Genomic DNA, 15,718 nt, shown 5'->3' on the forward strand with positions numbered 1-15,718 from the left:
TAAGACAGTGGAACAGACAGGTCATGAAACTAAACAGTTGGCTCTGATGAGATACAGCCAAAGTGAAAGTTGAAATCACGGGTTTATATAGAAGGGATGGGGAAGAAGAGGAGTTTATGGCCGTGGGATGGAGTAAATTAGAAAATGACAAATATGTTGAAGCCTACCAGGGAGTTACCATCATCATGGGTTAGTGCTCTGACATGGCGGTTAAGCCATTCAGAACAAGTTAGAGTGAGAATATCACAGGGCAGGCGGCCTCGACGAAGACTGAGAATAAATAAATAAGAAGGGAGTAGAGGGTAACAGTCGCGCAAGCGACTTACTGACTACGCATGCGCATGTTCATAATATACTATGCGAGTAACAGGAAGTGTACCCGACTAAATTCATTGCCATCGCCATGTTTTTTGAGTGCTCATAAATAAACGAATACGAAACGTGCAAAGTATTATTTTATGACATGCCATTTCCAAATATATTTCTTTTATTAGCCAGTGACTATTATTATCCACCTTGTCACTGACTCAAAATATCGTTTCTAAAATGCCTAAAAAATTGAAAAAGAGAGAAAACTGTCGTGCATATGAACCGGACATACGCAAAGAATGCTAAGATTTAATTTTATAAAAGCGCCCTCTGTGTCAACAGCTAGATGCAAAAATTGCCAGTTTTTTAACGGAACGATACTTTTCAGCCTCGTATTGGAAGTTGAGCGGTACAGTTATTATTGCAATGATAATGATGGCACAAAACATTCCTTGTAAAACGCAACAGGTTGTTATCATGGTAAACATTGCCAATTTACGTCTATATTTTTACACATTAAACAGAAAATCTATACCTGCAGGGTCTGACATCGTGTACGTGCGTGGACTGTTGTCAGTTGAGGGTAAACTTGGCATAGACGTCGTACAAACGTATGTCGTGCTCGTAGTTAGGGGAACTTACGAGTTGAGGTACCAGTCTGGATAGTAATGCTTTCAGTAACTGAAGCTGACACACCAAGATGTAGATTTAACACAACCTTGTACTTTATTGCAAGATGGCGACCGTAACGTTCACTGTCAACGGCCTGATCCCAAGTCTTCTCTAGTCTAAGCTCTCTATAAAGTTAAATACATCTGAAGACTTACATAATTACAAAAGTTATCACGTGGTAATTTCCCGCCAGTCTTTGATTTTTTCTTAAGAATAAATAAGATCACACCATGGAATATCCCATTCTCGATTGTTCTCATTGAAATCTTAACAAATTATTAATTAAACTATCACACTATCTCTTATCTGCTTCTCGTACGATCTGAGTCAATGACCTTCAAACGTCTTGGCCATTTGAGGGACGCTTCGAAATAAATCTCTACAGGGAGGGGCGCCCCTTCCTCAAACGGGGTCCGTGGAGCGTATGAATCAGAGTCTTCTGAGTATGTTGTCTATGTATGTTTTCGGAAAGAGATGATTGGGATCAATATTTGGCTGCCGTGATGTTTGCGTATGGATCAAGTCCACATGAGACGACTGGTGTCAGTCCTTTCATGGCAATGTTCGGATATGAAGCGAGACTTCCATAGACGTAGACCCCAACAGTCAAGATCAAGAAATATAGATTTCCATTTGAAAGACATAGCGAAGAAAAGAAACTTAGCGGTTTGGTTAGCCAAGGAAAACATACAAAGAGCGCAAAATGTTATGAAGGAAAGACACGGCAGGAAATTGGGCAAGACTGTCAAGTTTAAAGTAGGCGCTACAGTCTATTTACACACTTCAGCAGTGGCAGTCGGAAAAAGTCCAAAGTTCGCCCATCCCTATCGAGGCCCTTACACAATTAGCGCGCAAGTCTCCCCAGTAAACTACCGTTTACAACCAATAGGAAATGTAAAGCCGTACAAAAATGTTGTTCACGTTAGTCGATTGAAACACGCCCATTTGAGACCATGCAGACTGTTAGATTCGCCATCGAGTCAGTACAGCGCTGATGATAGTGAGACAAACGACGACGTACACAACACTGACAACAGGCCACACCCAGCAACAGTAGATTACCACTTAGGGGAGAACCATTTGATTTCTGGGGGGGGTATGGAGGATTTTGAGAAAAAAAAATTTGTCACCAGGTGAGAGAGAAGAAAAAAAAATTGATCCTGTCATGGCCTGAGAAAAAAAAATTGTCATAACAGACAGAAGAGAAAAAAAATTGTCACAATGCACCAGAAATAAGCAAAATTTGGAAACCTTATTCTCATGTATTCTTTGCCGGCGCGCCGCCATAGGCGGCGCAAATGTTTTACCACAAGCAATTCTTATGTTTCTTTTCCCAGCACTTATGATATAAGCATGCACTACATGGGTCTACTTTACACCTCAGTACACTCAATGTTTTCCTTCCATTTTCTGACCTAAGAAATCATATTTCAGGATTCCTGTTGCCATATCTCAATAGCATAGGCACTATCTAAAGGGGACTATTTGACTTCTGTGAATGTGAAAATTTAAAACACAAGACAGGAGTCAATAAACTAGTGTTAAAACCAATATTATTTTCTCAATATGAATTTGTTAGAAAGATGTACCTTGACAATGAAAAATTGAGGAACAACAATTATGATGAAATACAATGTGTGAGCCTTGTTTTCTGACCACAAACACCGGATCGCAAACATACCATATTCAGGCTTTTCATTAGAAGCTGGCAGCTGGAGAAATGACACAAGAAGGTCACAGATTTTCCGTTCCTGTATATTCATTTGTCTTCAGTCTCTGGCAAACAGAACTGTTTTTCACAAATTGTATTGTCATTGTTTGGTTGTTGAATATTGTGACTCAAAAACTGATCATGCAAAAAATGTAAAAAATATCAGTGTTCAATGTCATTTTCAAACAGTTTTACCGAGTGCAAAATAAACTGAAACTCCTCTCAGATTGCACCATTAAACACATCAATTTCTCAAAATTTCCAATACGAGAGGGGGAACCCCCCTCTCGTGCTCTCCCCCCTTGGGGTATTCTAATAGTTTCACTTAGTAAACAAATTAAAAAAACTCTCAGATTGCACCAGACTGCACCATTGCACACATCAATATCTTAAAAAATTCCATGTAAGATAGGGGAAAGCCCCTGTGACACTTCCCCCTAAGCCTCTCTCATGTTCTCCCCCTGTACTTTCAAATTCTGCCCGTCAGATATCTTAGTGAAAACCCTGTCATAATATCCATCCAAATTAAACAATATACTATATGGTTAGATACTGCGTGATCTTTTATATTTTTATTTTATTGTGACTTTGAATTTCATTTTGATGTTTCACCTTTTTTGAACCATCATGAGATAACTGATGATAGTCTAGCAGGGTACATCAAGATTTGAAAGGTCTTTACTGTTGCTGTAATTACATGTATTGGTATTTAACTTTTCTAAGTGGGGAATGGTCAAAATTTCAGAGTTAGAGAGGGAGGTTACTTAAATTCATCATGGTTGGTGAAGGGGGGAGGGTCACTCGAAATTTCGGAGTTTCAGGCCGTCAATAATGACGGCTCCCTTATATACAACACATTACAAACTTGATGACCAATAAAAAAAAATTGCACTGCTACTCCATTTGGAAAAAAAAATTGATGCAGGTCTGACAGTAGAAAAAAAAATTGCTGTCACTCTGACAAGAAAAAAAATTTGCTCCCATACCCTCTTCCTCCATACCCCCCCCAGAAATCAAATGGTTCTCCCTTAGAGTCAGATACTGAGATATACTTTAGTGCCAGTGAAACACCCCTCGAGTCATCAGATAATAATCAACGAAACAAACAACGTCGCCGCGAAATTCGTTAGCGCGCCGAAGAACGACACAAACTGACGATGATTGTGATGATAATGATAAGAATAATTACTTTGGTTTAGAGAAAATTGAAAAATGTCGATATCGAAATGAAAAGCGCGAATATTTGATAAAATGGCATGGATACGACGCGAAACATAACACATGGGAACCGGAGGAGAATCTGAATGACGGAGCTTTGGAAAGTTTGAAGTCAAATCCATCCCCACTATAGGTAAACCCACCCATAAGGTCCAACAGCAACGCCAATAAGTATGCATGACTTTTTTGTTTTTGGTGAATTTTCTTGTATTTTGGAAACCACTCTTTAATTAGGATAATACTCTAAACTAGTATGCAAACGAGGCTTCTTTCTTTTTGAAGTGTTGTTTTGTTTTGTTTTTTTTTTTTGATGAAGTGTTGAAGTTATGTTGTTGTTGAAGAGGTAAGAGTATAGGAGTTTTGGATGTTTTGTTGTTATCTCCCCGCATTTGGCTGGGAATGCCAGTGCTAGTGATCCGTAAGTGATACAATGGTCCTTAGATTTGACCGAATGGCCTGAGGAATTGAGTTTTGGAGATGAGGCGATGTTGAGGTTTATCGCGTTTATTTTTGGAGTTTTTGAAGATGTTGACGATGTTTTGTGTTGATGTTTTGCTTTTTGTTGTTTTATGTTTTATGAAGATTTTTGGAGATAGAAAGAGCCCCGAATATTGGCACAGGAGTTGTTATTTGCTGCAGTCTAGTGATGCCTGACGGTCGTTACTATGGTTACACTGAACCTTTGACCGTGATATCAGAATACACCAAGCAAAATTACGTCATCCTTCTCAATGTCCACCACCTTCCAGCTAACCCACCCTTTCACACAAATTAAAAGAAAATTTTCATTGATATTTGACAGAATTTTCGAATATTTTCGTCGATTTTCTGTATTTTTAGCTGGAAGGGGTGGACATTGAGAAGGATGACGTAATTTTGCTTGGTGTATTCTGATATCACGGTCAAAGGTTCAGTGTAACCATAGTTACGACCTTTGGCATCACTAGACTGCAGCAAATAGCAACTCCTGTGCCAATATTCGGGGCTCTTTCTATCTCCAAAAATCTTCATTAAACATAAAACAACAAAAAGCAAAACATCAGCACAAAACATCATCAACAACTTCAAAAACTCTAAAAATAAACGCGATAAACCTCAACATCGCCTCATCTCCAAAACTCAATTCCTCAGACCATTTGGTCAAATCTAAGGACCATTGTATCACTTACGGATCACTAGCACTGGCATTTCTAGCCACTGAGGAGAGATACACAACAAAACATCCAAAACTCCTTACACGTATCTCTTCAACAACAACATAACTTCAACACTTCATCAAAAAAAAACAACAACAAAACAACACTTCGAAAAGAAAGACGCCTCGATTGCATACAAGTCCAGAGTATTATCCTAATAAAAGAATGGTTTCAAAAGCACCAGAAAATACAGTCAACAAAACTGAAAAGTCATGCATCTTCTACGTTAGGGACCGTTCGCACTTTATGGGTGGAAGTATTCCGAAATTCTGCTTCTTATCATTGTCAGTTCATTCGTCACCTAATAGTCCCTGTATTACAAAGCCGACTGGAAGGTGAACCACAAGCATCGCTGACGTTGGCTGGTTTTAGTTGTTCTAGACTCACTCACATTTCAAACTTCTCAAGCCATTTCTGTAGACAACCACTCTCTCGTCCGGTGTATCTTCGAGGCATGACATTAGCACCAACATTAATAATGTCACATTGCCTACCTCGGACGTCCATGTCTGCAAGCCGCCTTCGTCTCTCCGGTCATAGTTCACCTCCATCCCCTGGGGTGCATCTTCGATCAACCGCTACACATCACCATACAGTCGCTCGTGCTGCTGGTTCAGTGGTCCTTCAGCCGGGTCTGCCATCTCTCGTACACGCCCCTCGTTGACTCTACCACCAGATCTCACAATCCTACAGCCGTGCTGCTTCAGTATACTCCGGATGCTCACCAATTTGTCACCCTCGTAGTTATGGGAACTTACGAGTTGAGGTACCAGTCTAGATCGTAAATTAAATGCTTTCAGTAACTGAAGCTGACACGCCAAGATGTAGATTTAACACAACCTTGTACTTTATTGCAAGATGGCGACCGTAACGTTCACTGTCAACGGTCTGATCCCCAGTCTTCTCTAGTCTAAGCTCTCAAAAAAGTTAAATACATCTCAAGACTTACATAATTACAAAAGTTATCACGTGGTAATTTTCCCGCCAGTCTTTGATTGTTTCTTAAGATTAAATAAGATCACACCATGGAATATCCCATTCTCGATTGTTCTCATTGAAATCTTAACCAATAATTAAACTATCACACTATCTCTTATCTGCTTCTCGTACGATCTGAGTCAATAACCTTCACACGCCTTGGCCACGTGAGGGACGCTTCGAGATAAACCTCTACAGGGAGGGGCGTTACAGTATACAGCAAGTAACAATTAATTCTATTTTATTCTTTACTTTTACGTATCATGAATCATTACAAATAAAAGTTCTAATCTTGACTCTGATGCAGCACCTAGGGCTGAGCGCTATATGATATTATCCTGCAGTATGTGGAAATGCACACTCTGAAGACGTTAAACGGGGCTGACAGCTCGGGGTGGACAATAAGCTGCCTTCAACTTGGACGACAAGCCTAATGGGAGAGAAGCATTTGGACAAAGTATTATCGTCGAAAGTTATGGCTTATGGATGATTTTTAACCCCCTCTGGCGCCTCTTGTCATGTGAAAACCACGTTATTGTCAGCTAATCAGAATACAAATAAGCAAATTTCAGCATGATTTGTGAAAAAAAAATACTGATGTCAATCCATCCAAGGCATCACAATACGAAGTTTCAAAGCAATTGTTCAAGCTGTTTAAGAAAATAATGGTTTTTATGAAAAATACTAATATACATCACTTTTCACAATATGAATTAATCTGACTTAGGTCACCCTTAGCAACTTGCATACCAAACGTCAAAGCAATGGAACCAGCGGTATCTGTAGAGGAAGATGAATGTTGACAGACGACAGACGACGACGGGCTACCCATGTATCTGATAAGTTCCGTATCATTGACAGCGGAGCTAAAATGTATCAACAGCACAATTCATCAAATTTGGTGCTACCATTTTAGAGATAAAATCAAGGTTTCGAAATTACTCAAACTACATACGATTCATACATACAAATTTATCTAACAGCATGAAACTGTCCAGTCCTTGACACAGCGATGACATTGAAGCTGATGGCAGCAGTCGACAAGACTGCTGGTAACGCGAAAGTACTTCGGTCGCTTTGCAGACCTGTACGGATACGTACATTACAAGCTGGCCAGGATTCATGGCTGCTTATTCACACGTAGAACGGTTGACACAGTAGCTGGAGAATGGTCATGTTTATGATGATATTGCTAGCTGTTTGTCTTGATGACAGTGCATACTTCATAACAACGACCTTGAATCTGATTGATGTAGTTTTATGATGACCAGATGAAGCAGTTGCAATATGTAGATTACTTGACCTGTCAGCAATTACCCTTTACCTAAACTGTCACACTATCTGTATACAATGTACAACATGACAATGAACATAAACAACAAACACACTGATCACCTACAACATAATGCATCTCATGACACCGACGGTGAGACCAATTTTGAACTTGTTAGGTTTCTAGGAGGCCATAGGGACTTAAGGAAAAACTTCGTCATTAAGTCTTGTTTTGTCAACCCTAAATTTATGTACTTTTAAAGTTATCAACTTTTATACGATGATTGTTGTTAGTATCTGCATCGAATGCAACAAACCTTTACACTTTCAGTGCTTATTTGAAACATACGTTGGAACTGCTATACACGCCACTCTTGCTGCACTGCATACGTATACCGTTCGCAACCTTGTTAATCAAACTTTTCGGCACTAGCCTAGGCACAACGATATTTTATCTTCTTATCATTTTTCGTCTAGCAGGCGGCCAAACGTCAGTCACGGAAACACATGCTGTAAAAGAGCGATCACAGTATTGGATGGTCAACAACCTCCGGTGTTGTACACGTTTTGTTGGCAGATTGGCCACATGCATCTATATCCCTCTGATATACTGTATTTAGTACTCATCTTCATTAATGAAAGAGGAATGTGACTGCAGCAGATTGCAAGCTTCCGTCTGTGAATTCTAGCTATTAAATTGTAAACTTTCATTGGGAAAAATACATCCCCTATTTGTGAATGATTATGAGGAAACAGGGTGTCTGGAATTCAGTAATATTGTCTTTGTTGTGTAGGTGCAAATCCTTTGAATAGAAACCTTGCATGGATTTCCTCTCTCTCTCTCTCTCTCTCTCTCTCTCGTATGGATGCGCGCACTCAATCACTGACAATAATGGGTGCTTTTAGTTAGTCCCCATCGCCTGTGGCAAGGTAGCTATGAAATCGTGTTAAATACAATAATTGCAGTTATCATTTCCACAAAGACTTGTGTGCAGTGACGACAAGATGCCAAATGTATTTCAAGTAATATTCACCACTTGTAATTTCCATTGGTATGAAAAAAAGAAACGGAGCCTCGCCTTGACAACTTTGAGGTTGAATGTTCGGTGAAGCTGTATATACAAAATCTCGATTTTCTGCCGTTTCAGAGCGTGGGAAAAAACGCTTAAAATCTTTTAACGCAACAATTATTACAGTGGAAATGCAATTACCCGGAAGTACCATTTACGCTCTTCAGCTTTGTGGCTTTCATGATTGAGAAAAAAAGGCGTTTTGTAACTTTAACCTTTTCCCACATTAGGTCGTCTTAATATTACCTGAATTATTGCTGCACTAAATCAAGAACCAGTGTTAGTGCGTCCTATTACGCCCAAGTTATGTCACAATTAACCCTTTCACCACCATGGTTTGTCCCAAATCCATTGTTTTCTATGGTAAAGTTGGACCTGTATACAGGGAACTGGGGGTGAAAGGGTTAAGCCTCATGAAGATATGCTCAAAGTGACATGAAGGCTTGATGACAGCTCGGAAGGTCAATCAGGCTAAAACAAGCAGGTAGTGGGAACATCTGAATTCGGTAAAGTGCAAAGGGCGTCATGATTTTTCACAGGGAGCAATGACTTTATGTCACTTGATTTTCAAAATATCAACCAATACAAAAAATAGACTTGTAACTGGCATAGTAATCTCATAGCAAAGAGGCAAGCACAAAGGGACAAAAGAAAATCGTACAATCGCGTCACTGTTTCTATATATGTTGATGGCAATCCAGAAACGGATTTTTTTCTCGACCGTACTCTTTAAAATAATTTATTCACTTTCGAACAATCTTTACAACAATGTAGCTCTGTGGGCTTTATGATTCTTCAGAGAGCGCTTTTGTTGCGCCTACTCGGAAATAGAAGAGCGAAATGGAATCTGTAAAACCGTACACTTTGACCTCTCACTATATAAGAGGCAGCGATAAACTCGCTCCTTTATTCCCGACTTTTATATTTGCATATATGTAAATGAACCTGTGGTATAACTGAAAAGGACTACTGAATGATAAGATCAATCAATTTAGAAACCTCACACCTTTGTTTTATATCCGAGAAAAATGCAATGTGATATGCATGGAAAAAACTTCTCAGAATAAAGTGTTCACTGTCTTTATGTTTGTATTGCAACATTGTTAGGATAAGCATAGAGAGAGTATAGTCAGTTTATATAATTGTTCATAAAGACAGGATCTGCTGTGTCTAGATTAGAGTTAACATGTAGCTGTTTTTATAAAGAGCGTACATGTATGACTCGAGAATGGCACTTAGTTTTTATTATCGTCCATTGAGTAGATGGAAAATATGTGGAATGTTTTCACGTTAAAGAGTGAATACTTTCAGAATGGACTAGAGAAATTCACTTAAATGATTTCTCAAAACAAATCCTTGATATAGTGGCTTAGACGAAACACAGTCATGCGCCCTCTGCGAAGCGATGATGTCAAAGACCTGTTTAGTCTGTCCCCTGCTCCATTTCTACCGCTGGCTGCGCTGCTCACGAAAATAGGGTCAGGTATGGGATATCGTAAGTAATATGAGCACAGTGATTGCATTGAATTTATTTTCAACTTGGAGCCACCTTCCTTTGCCCATGGAGTAATTTTACCTCCATGGTTTCCCGAACCTAGCATCTTAAGTCGACATTGAATGACAAATGAAAAATCACTTCACTACCGTGCATACGAAAGAAGGGATAGTCTGTCGCGTCTGAGACCATATTAAAGCTTAATCGTCATTTCACTACTAAATGCCATAGAAGTACAGAGTCGGAAACTTAACGTGAAGCCGTGCAAATAACTTCAACGTTCGATGTTTCGTCGTATAATTTCCAAGCTGGCCACTATACAGATGTACTGATCCCGTGATCTTGTAAGACGACTGTGTCCATTTATATGCAGTCAAGATTATGACTATAATGGCGGCTCAAACCTGGACGAACCTGACCCTTTTTTGTGAGCAGCGCAGCCAGCGGTAGAAATGGGGCAGGGGCCAGACTAAAGACCTGTTGAGGGCGTATGATACAACGGTGATATTCAAAACCTACTCTGCTAAGAAAAATTTTCTGCACTAATCTACTTTGATGTCTGTCTTTTTGAAATGTCGAATACAGTATCACTGCCTTAATTCAAGAGTAAGTCTAACATCAAGGAAGATCGGTATTCATTCGTTCGAAGTTATTTACCGTTTGAAGTCGGTATGATTTAGATATCGCTTGGCGTAAACAAACACCGTCCTCGTCTGTCTGATTATGTTAATTTACGTTTTTCTATGCACCAGCATTAATTATTATGTTCTTACAGCATTGGTCATGACATGCCTATAATATGACAGTTTGTCAAATAACTCGACATAGAAGCTTTGATTCATTTTTTAAACAACAATATGCACAACAATATTTACAGGTGTTGTTCAAACGGCACTTTAAATTTGTATTTGAAGTGACAACAAGGAACTTAGTGATACAAAGAATAATGAAAGTTGTAAAAGGTAATGGTTCATGTACCATGTTCTTTTAACTCAGATCGTTCTTTAATGATATAGGCCTATCTTGTTATATATGCGACCAGAACAGATTTACAGAAAGTAAATATACCTTATTTTCTTTAGCCTCTAGTTATTAGGGCGCTTTGTTAATGGACGAATTCTATAATCACACTTCTTGACGTCAATCCTGCAACAGCTGCATTTCCAGGAACATCTGAACGACAAACAAACCTAAAGTGCACTTAAAATACCTATGTACAATGGTTTAACGATTACATCTGGCATTGATTGCATGTCGTTTGCATGTAATTGCAAGAAAAACTCATCGTCTTCAGGCGATTACGTCAACACTTCTTTCTTCGTTAAAGCAACGCCTATACTAATCCGATGGTACTCATACTATCAGCAGCGGTGTCTTCAACTTGATATGACATTTCAGAGAAGAGAGGAGATACTATTTTCACTGTGGTACTTCAGAATCAAAGCAAACAGCAAGAATCAGTTCTTAACTCCACTTTTGTCATCCTCAAAGCCCACAAGACATACTGTGTGCATAGAGTAAAAAACATTTATTGAGCAAAATGGAGACCCACACTTTGTATAACATAACCAGAGGTCTTTCGAGGATGATTTCCATGGGTATTCCCTCACGGGCAAGAATTAATTATCTAAATAATAGTTCAATCTAAATAATGGTTTACTATTATTCGGTAACTTAACCTCGGAATAGCCAACAGATAATGGATTATTCCGCAAAGTTTGCTTTTCAGTTGAATGTTAATAAAAACACCGTTGGCGAGGCAAAATGCAAATTACCTTCTGGAAATGAATAAGGTTGATGTGTTACCGTCGGAAAATACGGAGGTACACATGAAAGGTGAATATTGTTTGTCCATGTTTCTAGGAAACTGCGTGCCTCGGTTAGATTTTACATCATAATTGTTTTTTGAATTACAATGACCCGGGAGAATTACGTGATATGTTCGGAGAAGATTTAGACGAATACAAAGAGTAGCGATAAAATAGTCTTAAGGCGATGCCTTCATCGCAATGCAGAATGCCTTGGTATGAGAAATACTTCATATACGATGAAGGGCAAAGCATTTAACTGGATTATTTACATTGTTAACAGCACAGCTAATACTTGTACCATTTTAAATGTTACTACAAATTATGAAAAAATGTAGATTTCTTTCATTTTCCATTGCCATTAGCTATACATAAAATTCACCATATGTTCACTGTGTAGTTTGCCTGGCAGACAAAAGTTCGAGAAAACGATTTAGCGCCCCCAATAATCGAATTTGAGATTGTTTCGACAAGTCTGTCTATTGAGGTTTCTTTAACATGTCAGTGGCCTATCCATTAACAGTCAACAGGCTCTCTGTTTCTCCATCTGTTTGTCAATATCCCTTTACATGTGTGTTCCAGCTCTGCCTCTCTCTCTCTCTCTCTCTCTCTCTCTCTCTCTCTCTCTCTCTCTCTCTCTCTCTCTCTCTCTCTCTCTCTCTCTGGTCGATCTGTTTGGTATTCTGGGGTCACGATTAAAGTTTAGTACAAGGCAAACAAAGTGCTTAACATTTACCGATGTTTAACATCCAAATGTCCGCCGTCCCTGTGATATCTCTGTGGGTTTAAAATTAAATTTTCACTTTTCGAGAAACGAAGACGACGAAAATATTGTTTACTACTAAAGCTTTAAAACGAGCGGCCCCAAAAAGACAAAAAAAACCTGATAGACCAGGAAAAACATTTTGAACAAAACTGAAAGTCTGAGTCCCGAGGTTCATTTTACCTTTACAGTCTTAGTACATGGATAACAGTAAAAGAATCCTTATATGAATAAAATATACAAAAGTAACAACACAAAGCGTAGCTATACAGGAGTAAGTGAACGTAGTGGTGAGCAAATATTATGCAGCGAATGTAAACTTTGAACTTGTTAAATTACTAAAAGGAAATTTCCTAGAAAAGACCGTACAATGTCATTTAAAATATTAACACGTGTATTGGTGGAAATTTAAACACACTAAGGCGACAATTTATAGGCTGTAGGTCAAGTCTGTCAGCACGATGCTTTTGACAGATACCTTTACACGCTATCTATACTCATTGGTTCGTACGAAATTATCTCTCTGATGTGCTCTAGAACCTTAAGAAGTTTTAGAGTTCATCCAAACGATTTTACAGCAGCTTGCAGCGATGTACCAATTCGTATATTTTAATCCATTTTTGACACTCCTCGCCATAACGAGATCGAATGTTCTTGAGTACCATATAGAAAAGAGAAAGAAAGGGTTTACCACCTCGACGTTAAACGGAAAGTTCTTAAGGTAGCAACAGTTAACTTTTCACCTTGAATGTTTATTGCATTAACGGTAAGTGAAGCTGCAATAATAACAACGAAAAAGCAGCAAATATTGTAAATGTTGTTACATTCGTTAAACATGTTTCAGTATAGTAAATAGACTGTTAAATATTGACAAGCCCCATACAAGGACACTTTTCTTCATTTGGCCGTGATTAAAAACATATTAACATCTTCTCGTGATCAAAAAACGGGTTTGAATTATTATGAAATTATAGAAAGTGTGTGAGCTTAGTCTCTGATAAATACGTGGTTCAAGAATCATAACAATGAATATTTAGTCGCGTTCTTCAAACGCTGTGATCAATTCTGTGAAACAAGGTACCCTTAATAGCAATAAAGTATAGACAATTAAATACCATTACGTAAAAACAACCATATCAGTTTAGTATCGTGATAAATTTCCAGAAATTATTCCCACGAGGTATGTGTACATAATAAGAGTATCGTTGACAATGTTTACTTAATAAATCTGGCACTTCAATACAGTCAAAAGAGAATCGAACGCAACGATAAATTTAGAACACTTTTGATGGATATATGTCATTACCTTTACCCTTCTGTATATCTTTAAAGGTTTTTATATTTTTGAACGACTGCACACGAACGATGATTTTAGATGCAGCGATTTGATAAATCAACAGTTCTTTGGTGTACTGGCACGTTTTTGAAGCCTTGTCGCTAACATCGAGACTGTACCTGTTCTTGAAAAATAAGTCTCCGTAGGACGGATGGAGAAGGAACGCACAGTGTAACAGCAGCAAATCACTTGTTTGTAGGCTTGGCGGAAATCTTTGTTTTGGGCGTACAGCATGGGATTGATAGCCGAATTAGCAAAGCCTATGGATACTGTTATCGCCAGCGAGCGCTTGAAGTTAATGATACAGTTGGTGCAGGCCCCGGCTACTGTAAGTGTTGTGAAGAACGGGGCCCACATCACAAAGAAGGCCGCGATCACAAGTCCAACTGCCTTGACTGCTTTCATTTCGGTCTTGCCCACTCGTCGTACCCCGCCTTGAACACTCACTTGTGTTCGGTCCTGTGAGCCGTCCCGCGTTGGGTTGAACTTACCAGTTCTTCTAAATTTCGGCTCCTCTTCTGGTGTCCCCGACGCACTTCCACTAAGTGACCGATGCATCTCGGTTTCAACGGTTCCCTTTTCCTCGCAATCTTTGCGTTCTACGCCGCTCCCATATCGACATCCTCAATGACAAGGGTTTCCTGGCCATCTGGCATATCCTTTGAAGCAGGGAGCTGGCAGCTCTGATGATCCTCACGAGGATTTAGGGACTCTATTTTCCTCAGCTGATTCCTGATGGCTCGTAGAATGTTAAATCCACAGTAAATGATTACTATCCCAGGGATGAGGATATAAAACGCAGCGGTTGAGAGTACGAATGTCGGCTTGATGGGATAGCATAACGGCGGGTAAACGTTTGCCCAGGCCCTGGACTCTCCCATTTCGTTCCAACGAGTCATCGTTCCGAGACTGGCGTACAGAAACGTACAAATCCACGTCGTAACCACGATGATTCTTGCTCGCCGTGTGGTGACAAGCTGGTGGTATCGCAGCGGATGTATCAAAAATATGTATTTATCTAGGGTCACAAGTAACACTCCATATGCCGAAGTCGCAGACAGACCGACGTGGAATGTAATGTTGAGGCTGCAAAGAAATTCACCGAAAGTCCATCCTCCCGCGATATGAGCCGCCGCCATCAAAGGTAATGGCACAAGACCACAAAACAGATCAGCAACTGCTAAGTTCACGATGAAGATGTTTGACACTCTGTCTCTCAGCTTTCTGGTTGACAGGTATGAAGCGATCACGACGATATTTTCCAGGACGATGGTGCACGTTATTGTTATTTCAAACAACACCAGGCCGACGTAGCTTCCGATCGAAGACTCGCCAATTTTGGTGTCGTTTGATATACTGGATGCCATCAGTGTAAATGAGCTCACTTCGTTCGTGTCTCTTAAAGAACAATTCTTCTAGTGTCTTAAATTTGATGAAGTTAATTAGGCTGGTACACCGTACTCTCTGCTACATTCATACAATCTGCCGCTGTCGATTATTTCGCCACTCAGTGAAGGAAGCAATGATACCTGTTTGCAAGACTCCATCTGCAATTTCTCCTTCGCAGTAACGGGAGCACACAACCTTCCTTGAGAGGGTTTTTCCCCTTTTCTGACTTAAGATCGCAATCACTCGAAGACACCAACAGACCTACAAAATATCGCAGGATAAGCTTATGTCATTGTTCATTACATGTGTAGTCATCCTCCGACTGAGCCACTGTGTCGGTTATTTCGACTCCTTCACGTATTTAACCAGGATCGCCCCAACATCTACGTTGCTGTCAACGTCTACGAATGGAACGTACCTGCATTCGTTTTGCATAGAAATTGGGAGTGACTACTATGTTCGGGTAGGGTCGAAGATCATTCAGTAGCTGTACAGCGTAGT

General features: G+C 39.6%; 1 protein-coding gene across 1 annotated transcript; it reads right to left on the minus strand.

The window, feature by feature from the left end:
- Positions 1–14,427: 14,427 nt before the first annotated feature.
- On the minus strand, positions 14,428–15,195 carry LOC139128943 (D(1C) dopamine receptor-like). The gene has a single exon (XM_070694633.1). It carries the CDS (start codon positions 15,193–15,195, stop codon positions 14,428–14,430), a length of 768 nt encoding a protein of 255 aa, XP_070550734.1.
- Positions 15,196–15,718: the final 523 nt, after the last annotated feature.

The sequence above is a fragment of the Ptychodera flava genome, unplaced genomic scaffold (assembly GCF_041260155.1).
Source record: "Ptychodera flava strain L36383 unplaced genomic scaffold, AS_Pfla_20210202 Scaffold_79__1_contigs__length_559180_pilon, whole genome shotgun sequence".
NCBI classification, from domain to species: Eukaryota; Metazoa; Hemichordata; class Enteropneusta; family Ptychoderidae; genus Ptychodera; species Ptychodera flava.

Coding starts and splice junctions, on each gene's coding strand:
- LOC139128943 (XM_070694633.1), bottom strand. CDS start 15,195: ATGGCATCCAGTATATCAAACGACACCAAAATTGGCGAGTCTTCGATC.